Source organism: Anomaloglossus baeobatrachus, chromosome 6 (genome assembly GCF_048569485.1).
Source record: "Anomaloglossus baeobatrachus isolate aAnoBae1 chromosome 6, aAnoBae1.hap1, whole genome shotgun sequence".
NCBI lineage: Eukaryota > Metazoa > Chordata > Amphibia > Anura > Aromobatidae > Anomaloglossus > Anomaloglossus baeobatrachus.
In genome coordinates, this window is record NC_134358.1 from 76727007 (window position 1) to 76752469 (window position 25463).

The 25463-nt window shown below is 44.5% G+C and overlaps 1 protein-coding gene across 2 annotated transcripts in view; it reads left to right on the forward strand.

Annotated features, from left to right (window-relative positions):
• The window catches only part of NDUFAF6 (NADH:ubiquinone oxidoreductase complex assembly factor 6), a 123120-nt gene that overhangs the window by 78502 nt on the left and 19155 nt on the right, over window positions 1-25463 (forward strand). For both annotated transcript variants that reach the window (XM_075353056.1, XM_075353057.1), the window contains one exon: window positions 3831-3932. In XM_075353056.1, coding sequence (XP_075209171.1) covers window positions 3831-3932 — 102 coding nt within the window. The remainder of the gene's footprint in view (window positions 1-3830; window positions 3933-25463) is intronic.

Consider the following 25463-nt stretch of genomic DNA (forward strand, 5'->3'; position numbering starts at 1 on the left):
AATAGACGCCGTGACATAACTAATTGCTGGGCTTGATTCCAGGTGACATTACACATCTGGTATCAACCCCATTTATTACCCCGTTTGCCACCGCACCAGGGCGCGGGATGAGTTGGGGCGAAGTGCCAGGATTGGCGCATCTAATGGATGCGCCACTAATGGGGCGGTTGCGGCCTGCTATTTTTAGGCTGGGAAGAGTCCAATAACCATGGCTCTTCCCACCCTGAGAATACCAGACCCCAGCTGTCAGCTTCACCTTGGCTGGTGATCTAATTTGGGGGGACCCTACGTTTGTTTTTTTTTAAATTATTTATTTATAAATAATTTAAAAAAAAAAACAGCTTCGGGAGCCCTCCAAATTGATCACCAGCCAAGGTGAAGCTGTCAGCTGTGGTTTGCAGGCTACAGCTGTCTGCTTTACCCTAGCTGGCTATCAAAAATAGGGGGGACCCCACGTCATTTATTTTAATTCTTTTTTTTTTTTTTTCTTTTTGGGCTAAATACAAGGCTAGGCACCCTTTAGTGCCACATGAAAGTCACTTAAGGGCGCCAGCTTAGAATATGCAGGGGGTGGGACATTATATATGTTTGACATCTATCCATTCATCCATTGTAGCATTTTAGGCTATGTGCCCACAATCAGAGTTTGCAGCGTTTTGGGCGCAGAGTGTTTTCCCTGCATCCATAACGCTGCGTTCTGCAGTAGAAGCACAGTGGAAGGATTTTTAGAAATCTGATGCCCACTGTGCTTCTTTTCTCCGCAGCATAAACCGACCTGTGGCGCAGCTTCCCGAGCCTCAGCATGTCAATTTATGCTGCGGAGATGAGTGTTCTCTGCAGGTAGAATAGAACTAAAGTCCACAGCAGCCTGAACCCAAATCGTGGGCATGGGCAGCTGCGTTCTCCTGTGGACAACACTCACATCTCTGCAGGAAGGCTGACACTGTGTACTAGACGCCGTGTCGCTGGATCATGGCCACATAGCCTAAGAGTGAGAAATTTGTTGCTACAGCAACATTTTTGTGAAGTACCTGTGGATTCAAAATGCTTACTATACTCCTGAATAAAATCCTTGAGGGGTCCAGTTTCCAAAATGGGGTCACTTGTGGGGGGTTTCTAATGTATAAGTACCCAAGAGGCCCTGCTAATGTGACATGGTGCGCGCAATTTATTTCAACTTTTCCAAAATTCAAATGGTGCTCCTTCCATTCCAAGCCCTCCCATTTATCCAAACAGAGGTTTTTGGCCACATATGGGGTATCCCTGCGCTCACAAGAAATTGGATAACAACTTGTGGGGTCTACATTTTGTTGTTCCCTCTTGAAAAAGTGAGAAATGTGATGCTAAAGAAACATTTTTGTGAAAAAAATGAAAATTTTCAATATGGCAACCTAAGCTTATCAAATTCTGTGAAGTATTCGTGGATTCAAAATGCTCAATATACACCTAGAGAAAAGCCTTGAGGTGTCTTGTTTCCAGAATGGGGTCACTTGTGGGGGGCCTCCACTGTTTAGGCACTTTAGTTGCTTTCCAAATGCGACATAGCGTCCACTAATTATTCCAGCCAAATGTTCAGTCAAATGGCACTTTTTCCCTTCCGAGCCCTGCTGTGCACCCAAACAGTTGATTTCCACCACACATAAGGTATCTACATACTCAGGAGAAATTGCACAATACATTTTATGCTGCTCTTTTTCCTTTTACTCTTGTTAAAAAAAAAAAAAGCTGTGGTTGAAGTAACAATTTTGTGGTAAAAATGTATTTTTTTATTTTCACAGCTCAACATTATAAACTTCTGTGAAGCACCTGGGGGTTTAGGGTACTCACCAAACATCTAGATAAATTCCTTGAGGGGTCTATTTTCCAGAATGGGGTCACTTGTGAGGGACCTCCACTGCTTAGGCACCTCAGGGGCTCTCCTAATGCAACATGGTGTCCTCTATTGATTCCAGCCAATTTTGCAGTCAAATTGCACTCCTTCCCTTCCAAGACCTGCCGTGTGCCCAAACAGTTGATTTCCACCACATATAAGATATCACCAAACTCAGGAGCAATTGCACAATAAATTTCATGGTTATTTTTTTCCTGTTACCCTTGTGAAAAAAAAGCTACCTGGTTGAAGTAACAATTTTGTGGTAAAAGTTTATTTTTTTATTTTCATAGCTCAACGTTATAAACTTCTGTGAAGCACCTGGGGGTTCAGGGTACTCACCAAACATCTAGATAAATTCCTTGAGAGGCCTAGTTTCCAATATGGGGTCACTTGTAGTGTTTTTTTGCTGTTTATGTACCTTAGGGGTCCTCCAAATGCAACATGGTGCCCGCAATCTTTTTCAGCCAAATTTCCTTTCCAAAATTCAAATATTGCTCCTTTCGTTCCAAGCCCTCCCATTTGTCCATACAAAGGTTTCAGACCACATGTGAGGTATCACCGCGCTCATATAAAAGTGGGTAACAAACATTTGGGTCAAATTTTTGGAATTACCTCTTGAAAAAGTGAGAGAATTGATGCTAAAGCAACATTTTTGAGAAAAAAATGACAATTTTCAATATGACAACGTAACGTTATCAAAATTTGTGAAGTACCTGTGGGTCCAAAATGCTCAGTATACCCCTCGATAGAAGCCTTAAGGGGTCTAGTGTCCAAAATGGGGTCACTTGAGGGGGGTTCCTGCTGTTTAGGTACCTTAGGGGATCTGTAAATGCAACATGGTGCCCGCAATCTGTTTCATCCAACTTTGCTTTCCAAAATTCAAATATTGCTCCTTTCGTTCCGAGCCCTCCCATTTATCCAAACAAAGGTTTCTGACCACATGTGGGGTATCGGCGCGCTCATAAGAAAGTGGGTAACAAAGTGTGAGGTCCAATTTTTGGTGTTATCTCTTGAAAAAGTAAGAAAATTAGTGCTAAAGTAACATTTTTAGGTAAAATGTTACTTTTTTTTCATTCCATATTACTTTAGTTCCTGTGAAGCACCTGAAGGGTTAATAAACATCTTGAATGTGGTTTTGAGTACATTGAGGGGTGCAGGTTTTAGAATGGTGTCACTTTTGGGTTTTTTCTGTCACCTAGGCCTCTCAAAGTCACTTCAAATATGATGTAGTCCCTAAAAAAATGGTTTTGTAAATTTTGTTGAAAAAATGGGAAATTGCTGATGAACTTTGAACCCTTCTAACTTCCTAACCCCAAAAAATTTTGTTTCAAAAATTGCGCTGATCTAAAGTAGACATGTGGGAAATGTTATTTATTAACTATTTTGTGTGACATAACTCTCTGGTTTATGGGCATAAAAATTTAAAGTTTGAAAATTGCAAAATTTTTAATTTTTTTGTCAAATTTCAGATTTTTTCACAAATAAAATAAAAAAATATCATCCTAAATTTACCTCTAACATGAAGCCCAATATGTCACGAAAAAACAATCTCAGAATCACCGGGATCCATTGAAGCGTTCCAGAGTTATAACCTTATAAAGTGACACTGGTCAAAATTACAAAAAATGGCCTGGGCATTAAGTACAAAACTGGCTTCGTCCTTAAGGGGTTAAGGTGAAGTATGTTTTTGTTTTTTCTCTCTTCTTCTTTTCTCTTGTCTATATTTCTGTCTCTTCTGGTTGTAAGGCCCATTGCTCCAGAAATCTGTCTGTATATGCTTTTAATAACAGTTGGAAAAATACGTGATGAAATGAGAGGATCACGTCGCGGTGCCGGGCACAGGCCTGAGGCGCTTGCACCTTAGAGTCAGAGACATGTTAGGCACTGTGTGATGCTATAGCCCTGACTCGACATAGATGTTTGTTTTTACTTATATATAATATTTTTCTCCCTACAGCACGGAGCTTCACAAGAAGATTTCATCAGAGGCAGTCAAGAGAGAAATGTCAAAGACGTTATATTTGATATTGCTAGTCAGGCCCACGTACACTTGGAACATGTAAGTTTATTTTTCTTGGTTTTTATTTTATTAAGACAGTAGCTGATCCTGGTAGGAAAACTGGATACCTCTGCTTCGATTTATAATAAAATCCCATATTTATTTTGCTTTTTCAATACTCTGTTTTTTTGTTTTTTTTTTAATTATAATTATTATTATTATTATTATTATTAATAATAATAATTATTATATTTCTATTATTATTATTGCTACTCATATATATATAATAGTAGCAATAATAATAATAGAAATATAATTATTAATAATAATTAATTATATTTCTATTATTATTATTATTGCTACTATTATATATATATATATATAATAGTAGCAATAATAATAATAGAAATATAATTAATTATTATTAATAATAATTATATTTCTATTATTATTATTATTGCTACTATTATATATATATATATATATATATATATATATATATATATATATATATGAGCAGCAATAATAATAATAATAGAAAAATAATTATTAATAATTATATTTCTATTATTATTATTGCTACTATTATATATATATATATAATAGTAGCAATAATAATAATAGAAATATAATTAATTATTATTAATAATTATAGTTCTATTATTATTGTTATTATTAATATTGCTACTAAAATATATATATATATATATATATATATATATATATATATATATATATATATATATATATATATATATATATATATATAAAATATTAGGACTCTTATTAGCCAACCAGTGCTTTTTTTTTTTTTTTTTTCTAACTAGGTGGTCATATGACAACATACACTTAGGAACTAATTGCATATAGCTCTTATTGGGCTTCATATCGCAAACCTGTATGCAATATAAAAGTATGTTTATCCTTTTACAGAAAAAAAAAAACTTGTAGAAAAACATGTTCTTCCTGCCATCATCTTCACTTTTTGGGGCACCTACCAGTCAAATCTGCCATGGAATTGTCCTGATTCTCTCCTGCTATGTAACGTTCTATACCTTTTTTGTAGTTTTTTACTCTTCATCATTCTGCCAGCACTACAGGTGCAGGAACTTCCCAGAATGTATTGTGCCCAAAACTGAAATTCCATGTTATTTATGACTGCAGGAACAGAGCGCCAAAAATCCGCCTTCATTTCCAGCTATCCATCTCCTAGAGAAGGATTTTACTTGACAACAGGCAGCAGAGACCAAGTTAAACAAAGGTGAGACCCCTAGTGGCTGGCCCTTAGGATTGTTTTTGGGGGGATAAAACATAATTTTCTTTATCGTTCCTATGGGAGACCCAGACATTGGGTGTATAGCTTCTGCCTCCGGAGGACACACAAAGTACTACACTAAAAAGTGTAGCTCCTCCCTCTGAGCCTATACATTCCCTGGAGAACCAAATCTAGCCAGTTCATTGCTTTGTGTTCAGGAGGCATACATCCACACATGCATTCTCATCTGATTTTTCATTTTTGGAAAGAGTTTGAAGAAAAGCGGGTCCATGTCTGGACTCCCGGCATGTCCCTTCTCACCCCACTGTGTCGGCGGTGCTGTTAAGGTTGATTCCAAGGCTGGAGCCTTACATGCCGCGCTCCTTCACCATCCCTCGGGCTCTGGCTTGAAGTGGGAGCCAGCACGGTTCTCCATGCTTTGCAGGAGACCGGTCTCCATCCGCAGCCCTTCAGGATCCTGCTGGACGGAGCACTCATCCCCAGGGACTTGGAACCCTGCGTCTCAGCAAGCTAAGTACCTGAGACGTTTATATTCTGGGGGTCCCTGTACTTTATTATGGTGGGAGAGTGTGCTGAGTGAGTTTTCTGACATTTCCGGCCGGTTCTCTGGCTGTCGCCTGAGAACCGCGCCGATGGTGCCTGCGCGCCGGCCGCACCGCTCAAATTTAGGCCACGGCTTCGCCGGAGGCCTACTTTCGGTTTCACTGCCCTCGCATGTCATTCATGCAGAGGGACAGTGCGGCTCCGCCCAGCGGCTGGTTTTGCACAGGGGAGAGACACTCCTCACTGAGTACATGTCTCCTCCCCTGTAAGTCTATTTGGCCCTCCAGTTCCGCTCTCAGAGTTGGTCCCGCCCCCTCTCCTCGCTCCGGGCTGAGGTGCTTGGGGGTCCGGGCTGTGGGATCTGGAGGGCACACAACACCACTCCAGCGGTCTGGTAAGCCACAACCTCTGGTTGTGGACCTTCTGTATATACTCTCTGGGGGTCATTCTGGCAGAGCCCCCACTCCAGCAGCATGTCTCACACGAGGAGCAAGGCTCCAAAGCTGTTTTCAGTATGCACTGCATGTAGGCTCCTACTGCCGGAACCGAGCACCTATCCACATTGTGATGCCTGCTCTAACCTGACGATGCCTCAGCCTGAAATCGCACCCAGGTCTCTCAGGCTGCTCCGGCTCCTGTGGCTGAACCCCCGGCTTGGGTAGAATCCTTAACCAGGTCTATCTCCCAGTCTTTTGCTGACTCCATGGGACATCTGTCCAGGACTCTGCTGAGCATGCATCAGCCCCCGTCGCAGGGTGCCTCTGCTGCTAGGTCTCTCTCAGGACCGGAGCTCACAGAGGATTCATCATCTGGTCCCAGGCCCCGTCCTTCTAAAAAGAAACGCAGGGCTCCCTCTCCTTCGTCCCGCGGCTCGGTTTCAGAGGCTGACTCGCAGGATGAGGAAGATACCTTTACTGGGGGCTCGGAGACTACCTCCATGTGCCCCATTGATCTGTCCGAAAGTGACTCAGATGTTAGTGACTTGATTGCGTCCATTAATTCTGTACTGGACCTCAATTCGCCAGTATCAGAGGAGCAACCCTCTCTGGCAGAAAAGCACCAGTTTACCTTGCCTAAGAGAGTAAACAGTGTGTTCTTTAACCACTCCAGTTTTCAGGCCGCTGTGACCAAGCCTAGGGCCTGTCCTGACAAACGCTTCCCAAAGCGTGGCTCTGATGACTGTTTTCCCTTTCCACCTGAGGTGGTCAAGGAGTGGGCTCATTCACCAAAGGTAGACCCCCCGGTGTCTAGACTCTCAGCCCGGACCGTGGTATCAGTGGCTGATGGCACCTCTCTTAAGGATTCCACTGACCGCCAGGTTGACCTTCTGGCCAAATCTGTATATGAGGCGGCAGGGGCCTCGTTCTCCCCATCTTTTGCAGCCTTGTGGGCTCTCAAAGCCATCTCTGCTTCTTTGGAGGAAATGCATTCCCTTGCCAGGGAATCTATGCCCGAAATGGTTGCCTTAACTTCCCAAGCTTCCGCTTTTTCATCCTATGCCATGTCTGCCATGCTGGAGGCTTCTCACCGCACTGCGGTGGCTTCGGCTAATTCCCTCGCTATCCGCAGGATCTTGTGGCTTCGAGAGTGGAAGGCAGATGCTTCTTCAAAGAAGTACCTTGCTGGGCTCCCTTTTGCTGGGTCCAGGCTATTCGGTGAACAACTGGATGAAATTATTAAGGAAGCTACTGGCGGGAAGAGTACTTCCATGCCACAATCCAAAACCAGGAAACCTGTCCAGGGTAGGAACCAGTCGAGGTTTCGTTCCTTTCGTTCCTCCAACTGGTCGTCCTCTAAGCCCTCGGCCTCGTCCTCTAACTCAGCCAAGGACCAAAAATCCAACTGGCGCACAAAGGCGCGTCCACAGAAGACCGCAGGAGCTGCTGCCACTAAGGCAGCCTCCTCTTGACTATCTGTCCGCGCCAGCAACGTCCTTAGTCGGTGGCAGGCTCTCCCACTTTGGCGACGCGTGGTTTCAACACGTCTCCGATCATTGGGTGCGGGATGTCATCTCCCACGACTACAGGATAGAATTCTCTTCCAGCCCGCCAAACAGATTTTTTCTGTCAACTCCCCCCTGTTCCAAGGCCGCCGCCTTCTCTCAGGCCGTGGCATCCTTGCAGGCCAACGGAGTAATTGTACCGGTTCCTGCCCGGGAACGGTTCAGAGGTTTCTACTCAAATCTCTTCCTAGTCCCCAAAAAGGACGGTTCCTTCCGGCCCACCCTGGATCTCAAGCCTCTCAACAAGCATGTTCAGGTGCGGCATTTTCGCATGGAATCTCTGCGATCAGTCATTGCCTCAATGACCCAAGGAGATTTCCTGGCATCCATCGACATCAGAGATGCCTATCTGCATGTGCCAATTGCAGTTTCTCACCAGCGTTGGCTACGTTTTGCAATCGGAGAGGAACATTTCCAATTCGTGGCTCTCCCCTTCGGGTTAGCCACGGCCCCTCGGGTATTCACCAAAGTCATGGCAGCAGTGATTGCGGTTCTGCACCTCCAGGGGTTGGCAGTGATCCCTTACCTGGACGACCTTCTAGTCAAGGCTTCATCCAGCGCAGACTGTCAGAGGAGTGTCTCGCTCACTCTCGCCACTCTAGCCCAATTCGGGTGGCTGGTCAATCTGCCCAAATCCACTCTGACTCCGACCCAGAGGCTCACGTACCTAGGGATGCAGTTCGAGACTCTGCCGGCGCTTGTGAAGTTGCCCTTGATCAAACAGCAGTCCCTCCAACTGGCGGTGCGCTCTCTGCTGAGGCCCGCCGTTATTCCATCAGGCACCTGATGCAGGTGCTGGGTCAGATGGTGGCGTCAATGGAGGCTATTCCCTTTGCCCAGTTCCATCTGCGTCCTCTGCAGCTGGACATTCTCCGCTGTTGGGACAAGCGGCCTTCCTCCTTGCACAGGTTAGTGGCTCTGTCGACACAGACCAGGAGCTCTCTTCAGTGGTGGCTTCGGCCCCTCTCTCTGTCTCAGGGACGCTCCTTCCTGGCTCCGTCCTGGGTGGTCCTCACCACGGATGCCAGTCTATCCAGCTGGGGAGCGGTATGTCTCCACCACCGAGCACAGGGCACTTGGACTCCGTCCGAGTCAGCCCTCTCGATCAATGTGCTGGAGACCAGAGCCGTGCTCCTGGCTCTCCTAGCTTTTCACCATCTATTGGCGGGCAAGCACATCCGAGTCCAGTCAGACAACGCGACAGCGGTTGCCTACATCAATCACCAAGGCGGGACACGCAGCCGCCTGACAATGTTGGAGGTACAACGTATCCTTCAATGGACGGAGGACTCCAAGTCCACCATATCCGCAGTCCACATCCCAGGCGTGGAAAACTGGGAGGCAGGTTATCTCAGCCGTCAAACCGTGGACAGTGGCGAGTGGTCCCTGCATCCGTCAGTGTTTCAGTCAATCTGTCGCAAGTGGGGCACTCCGGACGTGGACCTAATGGCATCCCGTCACAACAACAAGGTTCCGGTTTATGTGGCTCGCTCCCACGATCCTCAGGCCTTCGCAGCGGACGCTCTGGTTCAAGACTGGTCCCAGTTTCGTCTGTCCTACGTGTTTCCCCCTCTAGCTCTCTTGCCCAGAGTCCTGCGCAAGATCAGATAAGAGGGCCGTCGGGTCATCCTCATTGCTCCGGACTGGCCCAGGCGAGCTTGGTACCCAGAGCTGCTCCATCTATCCGTAGAGGTGCAGTGGCATCTTCCGGACCGTCCAGACCTTCTCTCACAAAGTCCGTTTTTCCGCCAGAATTCTGCGGCTCTCAGATTGACGGCGTGGCTCTTGAGTCCTGGATCTTGACGGCTTCTGGTATTCCTCCTGAAGTCATTTCCACTATGACTCGGGCTCGGAAGTCTTCCTCGGCCAAGATCTATCACAGGACTTGGAAGATTTTCCTGTCCTGGTGTCGCTCTTCCGGCCATGCTCCTTGGCCTTTTTCCTTGCCGACCCTTCTGTCCTTTTTACAGTCCGGTCTGCAGCTAGGACTGTCCCTCAATTCTCTCAAGGGACAAGTCTCGGCTCGGTCAGTGCTGTTCCAGCGGCGTATCGCCCGGCTGGCTCAGGTCCGCACCTTCATGCAGGGCGCGTCTCACATCATTCTGCCTTACCGGCGCCCCTTGGATCCCTGGGACCTCAATTTGGTCCTCATGGCCTTGCAGAAACCCCCCTTTGAGCCTCTTCGGGAGGTTCCTTTGTTTCGTCTTTCACAGAAAGTGGTCTTTCTAGTGGCCATAACTTCCATCAGGAGAGTCTCTGATTTGGCTGCGCTCTCTTCGGAGTCACCTTTTTTGGTTTTTCATCAAGACAAGGTGGTTCTCCGTCCGACCCCGGACTTTCTCCCTAAGGTGGTTTCTCCTTTCCACCTTAACCAGGAGATTACCCTGCCTTCCTTTTGTCCGGCTCCTGTTCATCGCTTTGAAAAAGCGTTGCATACTCTGGATCTGGTGCGGGCGCTCCGGATCTATGTGTCTCGCACCGCTGCTCTTAGGCTGTGCACCTCTCTTTTTGTGCTAACCACAGGTCATCGTAAGGGCCTCTCTGCTTCTAAGCCGACCTTAGCCCGTTGGATTAGGTCGACCATTTCAAATGCCTACCAGTGTTCTCAGGTGTCTCCCCCGCCGGGGATCAAGGCACACTCGACCAGAGCTGTCGGTGCCTCTTGGGCTTTCAGGCACCAGGTTACGGCTCAGCAAGTCTGTCAGGCTGCCACTTGGACTAGCATGCACACCTTTTCAAAGCACTACCAAGTGCATGCTCATGCTTCGGCAGATGCGAGCTTGGGCAGACGCATCCTTCAGGTGGCTGTCGCCCACTTGTGAAGTTAGGTTCTGCCTACTTCTCAGTTTTTTCTGTTTATTCCCACCCATGGACTGCTTTGAGACGTCCCATGGTCTGGGTCTCCCATAGGAACGATAAAGAAAAAGAGAATTTTGTTTACTTACCGTAAATTCTTTTTCTTATAGTTCCGTATTGGGAGACCCAGCTCCCTCCCTGTTGCCTGTTGGCAGTTTCTTGTTCCGCGTGTTTTCACCGGCTGTTGTCATGGACAGAGTCTCCGGTTGTTCCGGTTCTTGCTCTGTTTTTACTAGTGGGTGGCTATTCTCCTTCAGCTTTTGCACTAAACTGGCTAGATTTGGTTCTCCAGGGGGTGTATAGGCTCAGAGGGAGGAGCTACACTTTTTAGTGTAGTACTTTGTGTGTCCTCCGGAGGCAGAAGCTATACACCCAATTTCTGGGTCTCCCAATACGGAACTATAAGAAAAAGAATTTACGGTAAGTAAACAAAATTCTCTTTATTAAAGGGAACTTTTCTCCAGATTTTTGTTACCTCATCTGAGAGCAGCATGATGAAGAGCCAGAGACCCTGATTCCAGCGATATGTCACTTACTTCACTGGGTGCTTCAGTTTTGATTATAAACAGTTTTCTCTGCTTCAGATCTAGCAGTTCTTTGAATGCTGAGCCGTGTATAACCCCGGCCCACCACTGATTGGCAACTTTCTTGAGTACACTGTGCATAGGCCGAAATCTGCCAATGCACAGATAGAGAAGGGGTCAGACTGTTTGGGAGAACATTCACTGTTTCTCTAGTGAAAATCTCTTGCTGATAGGTTAGTGATTTTATCAAAACTACACTAAGCAGCTCAGTAAGTGACACATCGCTGGAATCAGGGTCTCTGCTCCTACATTATGCTTCTCTCAGATGGGGGAGCAAACACCTGGTGATTTAGAGCCCTGTGAATGCCGTACCACAAGCACAGCAAAGCAGATAACTGACCCTGCAGGTACATTTTATGGGGTCCACAGCAGAGAATCCCAAAGCATCAAACTAAAGAGTGCTTTTAATTTTTTTTACAGCGTAAACAACTGTAGCCTCGTATACGACGGGGTAGTGGTAAATAGCCGAGGATTTCTAGCAGACAAAAAGAACTCTGTTTGCTATGGAAACACGGGCACCTATTTTTTGTTTTATATAGCGCCATCATATTCTGCAGAGGTTTACTCACATCATCATCATTACTGTCCCCATCGGGACAATCTAAATTCCCTATTACTAGGGGTTTTTTTTGGACAGTAGGAGGAATCCGGAGGAAACCAACGCAATGGCAATTCTGAAGTTAAAATGTGATATTATTAAATAAATAGTAGTACTTCAAAATCGTGTTTTTTCTTTTTTAATCTTTTTTTTCTAGGCTAGGCCAACTATTTATCAATACCCCCTCATTCAGTGTATGTGTGTGTGTGTGTGTCTATATATACAGTGCCTACAAGTAGTATTCAACCCCCTGCAGATTTAGCAGGTTTACACATTCGGAATTAACTTGGCATTGTGACATTTGGACTGTAGATCAGCCTGGAAGTGTGAAATGCAGCAAAAAACAATGTTATTTCTTTTTTTATTTTTTTTTTTTTTTTTTTTTAAATTGTGAAAAGTTTATTCAGAGGGTCATTTATTATTCAACCCCTCAAACCACCAGAATTCTGTTTGGTTCCCCTAAAGTATTAACAAGTATTTCAGGCACAAAGAACAATGAGCTTCACATGTTTGGATTAATTATCTCTTTTTCCAGCCTTTTCTAACTAATTACCGTATTTTTCGGACCATAAGACGCACTTTTTTCCCCCCAAATGTTGGGGGAAAGTGGGGGGTGCGTCTAATGGTCTGAATGTAGGGCATGGCTGCAAGGAATGAGGGTGCTGCGGTGGAGCGGGTCATCGGGGCACGAACAGGCAGCAGCAGCGCCTGCCGTGACCACATGGGCCCGCTCATTACATATGCACGCCCATCCTCCCGCCCATCTCTCAGCGCTGACAGGTGGGCGGGGTGATGAGCGGGGACGCGCGCGAAGTAAACAGCCAGCCGTGATCACCCCTGGCAACTACAGCCAGGAGTGATCATGTGCGGCTGTATTCACTGCTCCCCGCGCATCATCATCAGCGCGGGGTGCAGTGAATCAGTGCACATTACTCACCGTTCCCCGCAGCACCGCGATGTCCTCCTGATTGCCGGCCGCGCTGTGTAGAGACTAACGGGGCTCACAGCGATGACGTCATCGCTGTGCGCACGTGTCCACACAGCATCGCCGGCACAGACAGAAGGAGATCGCGGTGCAGCAGGGAGCGTGGCCGGCTCCACACAGCGCTGCCGGCACAGACGGAGGAGGAGCGACGCTGCGTGGAGCGAGGAAAGGTGAATATAAATGTTTATTTTATTTTTTTTATGTGTGTTCCGCAGGATGATGGGGCACATATGAGCAGGATGATGGGGCAAATATGAGCAGGATGATGGGGCAAATATGAGCAGGATGATGGGGCACATGTGAGCAGGATGATGGGGGCACATGTGAGCAGGATGATTGGGCAAATATGAGCAGGATGATGGGGCACATGTGAGCAGGATGATGGGGCACATGTGAGCAGGATGATGGGGCACATGTGAGCAGGATGATGGGGCACATGTGAGCAGGATGATGGGGCACATGTGAGCAGGATGATGGGGCAAATATGAGCAGGATAATGGGGCACATGTGAGCAGGATGATGGGGAACATGTGAGCAGGATGATGGGCACATGTGAGCAGGATGATGGGGCACATGTGAGCAGGATGATGGGGCACATGTGAGCAGGATGATGGGGCACATGTGAGCAGGATGATGGGGAAAATATGAGCAGGATAATGGGGCACATATGAGCAGGATAATGGGGCACATATGAGCAGGATAATGGGGCACATAGGAGCAGGATAATGGGGCACATATGACCAGGATAATGGGGCAAATATGAGCAGGATAATGGGGCACATATAGCAGGATGATGGGGGACATATAGCAGGATGATGGGGGACCTATAGCAGGATGATGGGTGACCTATAGCAGGATGAGAGACCTATAGCAGGATGAGGCACATATAGCAGGATGAGGGACACACACACACATACATACATACACACATATATATATATATATATATATATATATATATATATATATATAAATAAATATAAGGATGGGGATTATATACAATTCATGAGAATCATTACCAGGATGGGGTACCTTACTAGAGAATTTGGGGACATTACCCCCATAATAGTGTGTCAGCAGCAGATCCTCGCCCCATAAGTGTGTCATGACCACATTTTTTGCTTAAAATTTTATTTTCCTATTTTCCTTCTCTAAAACCAGGGTGCGTCTTATGGTCCGGTGCGTCTTATAGTCCGAAAAATACGGTAAGACCCTCCCCAAACTTGTGAACAGCACTCATACTTGGTCAACATGGGAAAGACAAAGGAGCATGCCAAGGCCATCAGACACAAGATCGTGGAGGGTCACAAGGCTGGCAAGGGGTACAAAACCCTTTCCAAGGAGTTGGGCCTACCTGCCTCCACTGTTGGGAGCATCATCCGGAAGTGGAAGGCTTATGGAACTACTGTTAGCCTTCCACGGCCTGGACAGCCTTTGAAAGTTTCCACCCGTGCCGAGGCCAGGCTTGTCCAAAGAGTCAAGGCTAACCCAAGGACAACAAGGAAGGAGCTCCGGGAAGATCTCATGGCAGTGGGGACATTGGTTTCAGTCAATACCATAAGTAACGTACTCCACCGCAATGGTCTCCGTTCCAGACGAGCCCGTAAGGTACCTTTACTTTCAAAGCGTCATGTCAAGGCTCGTCTACAGTTTGCTCATGATCACTTGGAGGACTCTGAGACAGACTGGTTCAAGGTTCTCTGGTCTGATGAGACCAAGATCGAGATCTTTGGTGCCAACCATACACGTGACGTTTGGAGACTGGATGGCACTGCATACGACCCCAAGAATACCATCCCTACAGTCAAGCATGGTGGTGGCAGCATCATGCTGTGGGGCTGTTTCTCAGCCAAGGGGCCTGGCCATCTGGTCCGCATCCATGGGAAGATGGATAGCACGGCCTACCTGGAGATTTTGGCCAAGAACCTCCGCTCCTCCATCAAGGATCTTAAGATGGGTCGTCATTTCATCTTCCAACAAGACAACGACCCAAAGCACACAGCCAAGAAAACCAAGGCCTGGTTCAAGAGGGAAAAAATCAAGGTGTTGCAGTGGCCTAGTCAGTCTCCTGACCTTAACCCAATTGAAAACTTGTGGAAGGAGCTCAAGATTAAAGTCCACATGAGACACCCAAAGAACCTAGATAACTTGGAGAAGATCTGCATGGAGGAGTGGGCCAAGATAAGTCCAGAGACCTGTGCCGGCCTGATCAGGTCTTATAAAAGACGATTATTAGCTGTAATTGCAAACAAGGGTTATTCCACAAAATATTAAACCTAGGGGTTGAATAATAATTGACCCACACTTTTATGTTGAAAATTTATTAAAATTTAACTGAGCAACATAACTTGTTGGTTTGTAAGATTTATGCATCTGTTAATAAATCCTGCTCTTGTTTGAAGTTTGCAGGCTTTAACTTATTTGCATCTTATCAAACCTGCTAAATCTGCAGGGGGTTGAAGACTACTTGTAGGCACTGTGTATATATATATATACAGTTAGGTCCAGAAATATTTGGACATTGACACAAGTTTTGTTATTTTAGCTGTTTACAAAAACATGTTCAGAAATACAATTATATATAATATGGGCTGAAAGTGCACACTCCCAGCTGCAATATGAGAGTTTTCACATCCAAATCGGAGAAAGGGTTTAGGAATCATAGCTCTGTAATGCATAGCCTCCTCTTTTTAAAGGGACCAAAAGTAATTGGACAAGGGACTCTAAGGGCTGCAATTAACTCTGAAGGCGTCTCCCTTGTTAACCTGTAATCAATGAAGTAGTTAAAAGGTCTGGGGTTGATTACAGGTGTGTGGTTTTGCATTTGGAAGCTGTTGCTGTGACCAGACAACATGCGGTCTAAGGAACTCTCAATTGAGGTGAAGCAGAACATCCTGAGGCTGAAAAAAAAGAAAAAATCCATCAGAGAGATAGCAGACATGCTTGGAGTAGCAAAATCAACAGTCGGGTACATTCTGAGAAAAAAGGAATTGACTGGTGAGCTTGGGAACTCAAAAAGGCCTGGGCGTCCACGGATGACAACAGTGGTGGATGATCGCCGCATACTTTCTTTGGTGAAGAAGAACCCGTTCACAACATCAACTGAAGTCCAGAACACTCTCAGTGAAGTAGGTGTATCTGTCTCTAAGTCAACAGTAAAGAGAAGACTCCATGAAAGTAAATACAAAGGGTTCACATCTAGATGCAAACCATTCATCAATTCCAAAAATAGACAGGCCAGAGTTAAATTTGCTGAAAAACACCTCATGAAGCCAGCTCAGTTCTGGAAAAGTATTCTATGGACAGATGAGACAAAGATCAACCTGTACCAGAATGATGGGAAGAAAAAAGTTTGGAGAAGAAAGGGAATGGCACATGATGCAAGGCACACCACATCCTCTGTAAAACATGGTGGAGGCAACGTGATGGCATGGGCATGCATGGCTTTCCATGGCACTGGGTCACTTGTGTTTATTGATGACATAGCAGCAGACAAGAGTAGCCGGATGAATTCTGAAGTGTACCGGGATATACTTTCAGCCCTGATTCAGCCAAATGCCGCAAAGTTGATCGGACGGCGCTTCATAGTACAGATGGACAATGACCCCAAGCATACAGCCAAAGCTACCCAGGAGTTCATGAGTGCAAAAAAGTGGAACATTCTGCAATGGCCAAGTCAATCACCAGATCTTAACCCAATTGAGCATGCATTTCACTTGCTCAAATCCAGACTTAAGACGGAAAGACCCACAAACAAGCAAGACCTGAAGGCTGCGGCTGTAAAGGCCTGGCAAAGCATTAAGAAGGAGGAAACCCAGCATTTGGTGATGTCAATGGGTTCCAGACTTAAGGCAGTGATTGCCTCCAAAGGATTCGCAACAAAATATTGAAAATAAAAATATTTTGTTTGGGTTTGGTTTATTTGTCCAATTACTTTTGACCTCCTAAAATGTGGAGTGTTTGTAAAGAAATGTGACAATTCCTACAATTTCTATCAGATATTTTTGTTCAAACCTTCAAATTAAACGTTACAATCTGCACTTGAATTCTGTTGTAGAGGTTTCATTCAATCCAATGTGGTGGCATGCAGAGCCCAACTCGCCAAAATTGTGTCACTGTCCAAATATTTCTGGACCTAACTGTATAAATATAATATATATATATATATATATATATATATATATATATATATATATATATATATATATATATATATATATACAGTCATATGAAAAAGTTTAATGTTTACCTTTTTTCTTTATAACAATTTGGGTTTTTGCAACAGCTATTTCTGTTTCATATATCTAATAACTGATGGACTGAGTAATATTTCTGGATTGAAATGAGGTTTATTGTACTAACAGAAAATGTGCAATCTGCATTTAAACAAATTTTGACCGGTGCAAAAGTATGGGCACCCTTATCAATTTCTTGATTTGAACACTCCTAACTACTTTTTACTGACTTACTGAAGCACTAAATTGGTTTTGTAACCTCATTGAGCTTTGAACTTTGAAAAGTATGGGCACCTCAACATAAAAGTGACATTAATATTTTGTAGATCCTCCTTTTGCAAAAATAACAGCCTCTAGTCGCTTCCTGTAGCTTTTATTGAGTTCCTGGATGAAGGTATATTTGACTATTCCTGTTTACAAAACAATTCCAGTTCAGTTAAGTTTGTACTAACATTTTCTGTTAGTACAATAAACCTCATTTCAATCCAGAAATATTACTGAGTCCATCAGTTATTAGATATATGAAACTGAAATAGCTGTTGCAAAAACCCAAATTATTATAAAGAAAAAAGGTTAACATTAATAGGGGTGCCCAAACTTTTTCATATGACTGTATATATGTATGTATGTGTGTGTATGTATGTATGTATGTATATATGTGTGTGTGTGTGTGTGTGTGTGTGTGTGTATGTATATATATATATATATATATATATATAAAAAATATGCATGTATGTATGTATGTATATGTATGTGTATATATATATATATATATATATATATATATAAAATAGAATAAGCTTTTGTAAATTATATACAGTTGAAACCAGAAGTTTCCCTCCACGATCTATAAAGACAGACTTCCATGTTTTCTCACTATCTGACATGAGATCAGAATAAACCTTTCCCGTTTTAGGTGAATTAGGAACCAAAATTATTTATATTTGCCAAATGCCAGAATAATGAGGGAGAGAGAATGTTTTAAGGCATTTTTATTACTTTCTGCAAAGTCAAAAGTTTCCATACATTTCATTAGTATTTGGTCCATTGCCCTTACACTATATGACTTGGGTGAAACGTTTTGGATCTCCTTCCATAAGCTTCTCACAATAGTTGTTAGGAATTTGGGCCCATTCCTCCTGACAGAACTGGTGTAACTGAGCCATGTTTGTAGGTCGCTTTGCTCGCACCGGTCTTTTCAGATTTGCCCATAAATTTTCAATAGGATTGAGATCAGGACATTGTGATGGCCACTCCAAAACATTGACTTTGTTATCCTTAAGCCACTTTGTAACCAGTTTGGCAATATGCCTCAGGTCATTATCCTTTTGGATGACCCATTTCCACCCAAGCTTTAAGTTCCTAGCTGATGTCTTGAGATGTTGCTTCAGTATTGCCACATAATCATCTTTCCTCATGATGCCATCTATTTTGTAAAGTGCACCAGTCCCTCCTGCAGCAAAACAACCGCACACCATGATGCTGCTACCCCCGTGTTTCACATTTGGGATTGTATTCTTAGGCTTCAAAGCTTTTCCCTTTTTCCTGCTAATGTAACGATGGTCATTATGGCCAAACAGTTGAATTTTAGTTTTGTCAGACCACAGTATGTCTCCAAAACTTAAGGTCTTAGTTCCTGTGTGCATTTGCAAACATTAATCTGGCTTTTTTAATGTTTATTTTGGAGTAATGGCTTCTTTCTGGCAGAGTGGCCTTTCAAGCCATGTTGCTACAGTCCTCGTTTCACTGTGGATAATGACCCAATCTTACCAGCTTCCAACAGCATCTTCACAACGTCTTTTGCTTTTGTTCTTGGGTTGATATGCACATGTCTGACCAAAGCACATTCATCTCTGGTACACAGAACCCATCTCCTTCCTGAGCTGTATGATGGCTGGACATTCTCATCTTATTTGTACTTGCATATAATTGTTTGTACAGATGAATGAGGCACCTTCAGGTATCTGGAAATAGCTCCCAAGGATGAACCAGACTGGTGCAAGTCCACAATTCTCTTCCTGAAATCTTGGCTGATTTCTTTTCACTTTCCCATGATGCTACACAAAGCAGCAGTGTGTTTCAGGTGTGCATTGAAATACATCCACAAATGTGTCTCTAATTAACTCAGATGTTGCCAATAAACCTATCAGAGGTTTCCAAAGACATGACATCATCATATGGGCTGCTCTATATTGTTTAAAGGCATAGTACTCTTAAGCGGGGTTTACACGCTGTGACATCGCTAGCATCGGCTAGTTTTGTTCCAAAAGCAGTAAAGTGTAAAAATACAAACAACTTCATAGATGTGGTATCATCATGGTCATACCTAGCTTCAGAATAAATTTAATATATCAGTTATACTAAACAGGGTTTAAAAGCAATAAAAATGATGTACAATTGCTGCCTTTTTCCCCCTTTCATTTCACTGCCCCAATATGTGTAATGAAAAGTGATCGAAAAGCCATGTGCACCCCAGAACGTCACCAATGACAGCTAACCCTCTTGTAGCGGTGTAAAATGTTACGGTTTTCAGAATATGGCAACACAATTTTTATTTTTTCTTTAAGAGTATTTATTGTACAAAAGTAATAAAACGGAATATTATTATTATTATTATTTATTTATAGAGCACCATTGATTCCATGGTGCTGTACATGAGAAGGGGGTTACATACAGAATACATATCTAAGGTACAATAGACAGACTAGTACAGAGGGAAGAGGACCCTGCCCTTGCGGGCTTACATTCTATAGGATTTTGGGGAGGAGACAATAGGTGGGGTGTTGGTTGAGTGGCGGCTCCGCACAGTGGTAAGGCAGCGGCGGCTCCGCACGGTGTTGAGGCTGTAGCTGTGGTGTGGTGAAGCAGTGGGGTCATTGAAGATTATAGGCATTCCTGAACAGATGAGTTTTCAAGTTCCGTATGAAGCTTGCAAGTGTAGCAGATAGTCTGACGTGTTGAGGCAGCGAATTCCAGCAGACAGGGGCTGCTAGAGGGAAGTCTTGGAGGCGGTTGCATGAGGAGCGAAAGAGAGGAGGAGAAAGATCTTGGGAGGACCGGAGATTACGTTTTGGAGTGTAGCGGGAGATTAGTTCAGAGATATACGGAGGAGACAGATTATGGATGGCTTTGTAGGTCAGTCAGTGTTAGTAGTTTGAATTGGATACGGTGGAAGATTGGAAGCCAGTGGAGGGACATGCAGAGGGGAGAAGCGGGGTGGTATTGAGGAGAGAGGTGGATCAGTCTGGCAGCAGAATTAAGGATGGACTGGAGAGGGGCGAGCGTGTTAGCAGGGAGGCCATAGAGGAGGATGTTGCAGTAATCCAGGTGGGAGATTATGAGGGCATGCACTAGCATTTTTGTAGCTTGCGAATTGAGGAAGGGACGGATTCTAGAAATGTTTTTGAGTTAAAGTCGGCAGGAGGTGGTGAGGGATTGGATGTGTGGTGTGAAGGATAAGGCAGAGTCAGGGGTCACTCCAAGGCTCCGAACTTTGGATACTGGGGAGAGCGTGATGTTATTTATTGTAATAGATAGATCAGGTGGAGAGTGTAGGTGAGACGGAGGAAATATGATTAGTTCAGTTTTGGCCACATTGAACTTTAGGAAGCGAGAGGAGAAGAAGGAGGATATGGCCGATAGACACTCTGGGATTCGAAGTTGAAGTTGATGCATTATTTGTGCAGCGTGAAAAGAACGTACAAATTAAATGTAAAAAAACATCAGAATTGAGGATTATTTATTTTAATTTCTTCACCCCAGAGAGCTAGGCAATAAATTATATTCCCAAAATGGTGCCATTAACAGAGTACAAAAAAACCAACAAAAAACAAAAACGATGAAACAACTCGTCGATGAAAAAAACAAAAGTATCACGGCTCATGGGAATCAATTATTAAAATAAGTTTGGTCCTTTAGGGGTTAATGTAATCATTTGGTTGCTGATGGTGACACAATATTTTTGCCGTAATTCAGTAGTCGGGAAAATGGAATAAATGATTTTCCTCTATCTCACATTCTCCACATTTTCCAGTTGTGATTATCAGCTTTTCAGCAGGACTTCGGAGACGTGCGTACATTCTCCTCTATAAATACATATGGAACATGTTGGCTCGCGTGCTCTACGTCTTTGTATCTGTGAAGAGCAGATGTTCTGTGGCTGCGGGGCTGGCGTATCTCGCTCGTTTATCTAGCTGACCGCTTGCCATGATAATTCTGGCGGTATGTTAAGCATATAGGTTCATATTGACATGCGATAGAACTGATAATTGGCCGCCTACGTCCCCAGTGGCCATATTTATTTACTTATTAGCGTCCATGGTGCTTGCTCACTCAAGGCCGATAGAGAATTATGACAGGTTCTCAAACAATCAAACTCATATTAATAACCCCATGAAAACCTGACACAATTCCCTTTCAGCCGAGCCTTGAATGAGCAAGCAAGCACCGCTATGTCTTAAACGGCAAATCAAGCCAGCTATGCAGAAGCAAATTCTGTTTTTTTCCATCTAGAAAAGCTTGGTGACAACCGGATGGACATGCCATGATAGTTGGCACAAGATCCATCAGCCCAGTAAGTGGGTGTAACATTCACATTTTGAAAACAGGATGTAAGGCGGGGAGGAGCAGTGGGTGGTAAGGTCTGGGTCGACAGTGGTTTCAGTGGGTGGTGAGGTCCGAGGAAACAGCAGTATCCGTGGGTGGTCAGGTTTGAGACGACGGCAGTTTCAGTGGGTGGTGAGGTCCGAGGCGACAGCGGTATCAGTGGGTGGTGAGGTTTGAGACGACGGTGGTATCAGTGGGTGGTGAGGTCCGAGGCGACAGCGGTATCAATGGGTAGAGAGGTCTGAGGCGACAGCGGTTTCAGTGGGTGGTAAGGTCCAGGGTGACCGCAGTTTCAGTGGGTGGTAAGGTCCAGGGCGACAGCAGTTTCAGTGGGTGGTAAGGTCCAGTGCGACAACAGTTTCAGTGGGTGGTAAGGTCCAGTGTGACAACAGTTTCAGTGGGTGGTAAGGTTCGGGACAACAGCGGTTTCAGTGGGTGGTAAGGTTCGGGACAACAGCGGTTTCAGTGGGTGGTAATGTCCGGGACAACAGCGGTTTCAGTGGGTGGTAAGGTCCAGTTCGACAACAGTTTCAGTGGGTGGTAAGGTTCGGGACAACAGCGGTTTCAGTGGGTAATAAGGTTCAGGACAACAGTGGTTTCAGTGGACGGTAATGTCCAGGGCGACAGCAGTTTCAGTGGGTGGTAAGGTTCGGGGCGACAGTAGTTTCAGTGGATGGTAAGGGTCGAGGCAACAGCAGCTTCAGTGGATTGGTGATGCTTATTTTGTTATTTTAAAGCATTACCCACCTATGCTTCATTTTTTCCTGAAAATAGACAACCTCTTTAACACCTTTCTGGACCAATTTTCCCTTTTTGCGCTTTTGTTTATTAAGGCTGCTTTCACACATCCGGTTTTTGCTGAGCGGCACAATACGGCGCTTTGCAGAAAAAACGCAACAGGTTTTTTTTTCCGCCGGTTGCGTTTTTTCCCCATAGACTTGCATTAGCGCCGTATTGTGCTGCATGGCCTTGCGTTGCGTCCGTTTTTTTTCTGGATGCGGCATATTTAGCCTATGCGGCGGCTGGATGGAACGTTGCCTGGCACGTTTTTTTGTGCAACAAAAAAACCGCATCAAGCCGGATCCGGCGCAATGCGGCGCGATTTACAATGCAAGCCTATGGACGCTGGATGCAGCGTCCTGCGGCAAAAACCGCATCCGGCCACCGGATGCGGTTTTTTGCACTGCACATGCTCAGTATCAAGCCGCGTCCATGCAAAAACGGACGGGCCGCTTGGAAAAACTTACGCAACGGATCCGTTTTTTTCACCGTATCCGTTGCATTGGTTTTTGAGCCGGATTGAGCCGCACTGCAAAAACCGGATGTGTGAAAGCAGCCTAATCCCCTTATTCAAAGAGCCATAACTTTTTTATTTTCATAGCTTGTCTATTGTGAGACAAGTTGTACTTTTGAATGGCAACATCCATTTTATCATGTGATGTGCTGGAAAGCAGGAAAAAAATTCCAAGTGCAAAAAAAAGAGCAATTCCACAATCGTTTTTGTTTTTTTTGTTTTTTTTTTATTTATTTATGGCATTCATTTTATTGTAAAAATGATCTGACCAAATGGAACTTGAAAACTTATTTTTTGCGCCCCTAGCCAATTTTTTTTATTGCTATGATTTTGCGGTATATGCGATGTTTTGATCGCTGGTTATTACATTTTTTTTTGTATGTTTCGGTGGGCGAAAAAATGCAATTCTGGCATTTTGATTTTTTTTTTGTCTTTACACTGTTTACCAATTGGATTAATTTATTTTATATTTTGATACATTGGGTTTTTATGACCGCAGCGATACCAAATTTGTGTATTTTTTTTCCTTCTTAATTTTTAATGGGGGAAAATAAAGTGATGTGAATTTTTATATTTTTTTTATTTCAAGTATTTGTATTTCACTATATTTGACAGTCCCTATACCCTTAGGTGACTTGAACCTGCAAATCATCCGATCGCTTGTTCTATACATAGCAGTGCATCAGCACTGCTATGTACAGTATTGCCAAAATCATGCTGACTTTCACAAGAGAATTGTCATGACTAGAGATGAGTGGATCTGTGGAAGTTCGGTTTGGCGGGTGCAGCCAGACTTATGGAAAATTTCGGTTTGGTTCCCAGACTTCACCTTAACCCCAATGGAAGTCATTAATTTGTCAGTTCAGATCTCCACCCACATGCAGCCAGCCATAAACAGATCACTTCCGGGAACGGGTGAGTTGGGTGTTTTCCATTTTTTTTTTTGCTTTCTTTTTTTTGGTGCACAATACGTTGTTACCCCCAGTGTGAGCAAATCAAATACTTCAAGAGGCTTGCACTAGGCTGAGCCCCAAGCGTACCCCAGCACAGCAATGCTCACACGAGTTTTTTGCATACGTAAAGCACCTGAATGCGAACTCTGTTCTTTTCTTGTAAGGTCTGTATTCGGTATGAACAATGAACCTCGTGTTCGCTCATCTCTAGTCATGACAAACACGGGGTTCATCAACAGACCCCCCCCCCAACAGTCATGGCACCCCATCAGGGCCCCGCAATCACGTCACTGCTCTATAAATGCTGTTATCTGAGATTGATAGTGGAGTTTAACAAGTTAATAGCCCCTATATTTGGTATCAACTTTGAAGTCACCCCGCTTCCAATTGTTTCTTTTTTTCCAGTACATTATATGATACAACTCATCCCGTATTAAACTAGGCCACCGAATTCCAAAAAGCACCCTGTTAGAAAGCAGTAGCTGCAAATGTGGCGGCTCAGATTTGCCGTGTATACAGGATTTATCACATCAGGCAGGTCAAACTCTGCACAACTTTTTTACATTGTTTTCACGTTAAAGGGGTCTTCTGTATCGTAGCGTATGTCAGCAGAAAAACCCCAAGAGAACGAGAAAAGGGATCGCGTTTCATCAGCGTTTTTGATCCGCGATTTATCAGATTGTCATCAGTTTGGTGCAAATTTTATCAGTTTTATTTTCTTGGAGGCAAAAAAAAAAAAGTTTATCAAAAAAGATTCTATCTGTCCTTGATTGGGTGAGTACATGAAAAATCCTGGATATGTGAACAGTCCCATCATAGGTATGAGTGCGGTCCGTTAAAATCACCCATTGCACTTGTGCTCCGAAAGCGGATGTGTGAATGAGCCCTTATGCCGGCGTCACACGGGACGATCTATCGCACAAGTGATCGTACTCGCCCCCATCGTTTGTGCGTCACGGGCAATTAGTTGCCCGTGGCGCACAAAGTCGTTAACTCCCTGTCACACGCACTTACCTCCCGGACGACGTCGCTGTGGGCGGCGAACATCCTCTTCCTGAAGGGTGAGGGACATTCGCCGTCACAGCGACGTCACACAGCCGCCGGCCAATAGTAGCAGAGGGGTGGAGATGAGCGGGACGTAACATCCCGCCCACCTCCTTCCTTCCGCATTGCCGGCGGTACACAGGTAAGCTGCAGTTCGTCGTTCCCGGGGTGTCACACGGAGCGATGTGTGCTGTCTCGGGAATGATGAACAACCGGAGCACAGAAGGAGGAACGACATTTTGAAAATGAACGACAGGTCAACGAGCAACGATAAGGTGAGTATTTTTGCTCGTTCACAGTCGCTCGGAGGTGTCACATGGTACGATATGTCTGACGATGCCGGATGTGCGTCACTTACGACGTGACCCCGTCGACATATCGCACGATATATCGTACTGTGTGACGCCGGCATTGGTGTGTGGAGTCCGACGGACACCGTTGTGTGGATCCATAGATTCGGCATAATATGGTGGCCACTTATGAATGGAAGACACAACACAGATGTGAGCAGAACCTTAGCGGTATGTGTTAGCACGTCACCTGCGTGTTTAGCATCCTTTATATATTGAAAAATAACTCTGTTGCCTTCATTGCAGTAAACTTTTCCTTTATTATT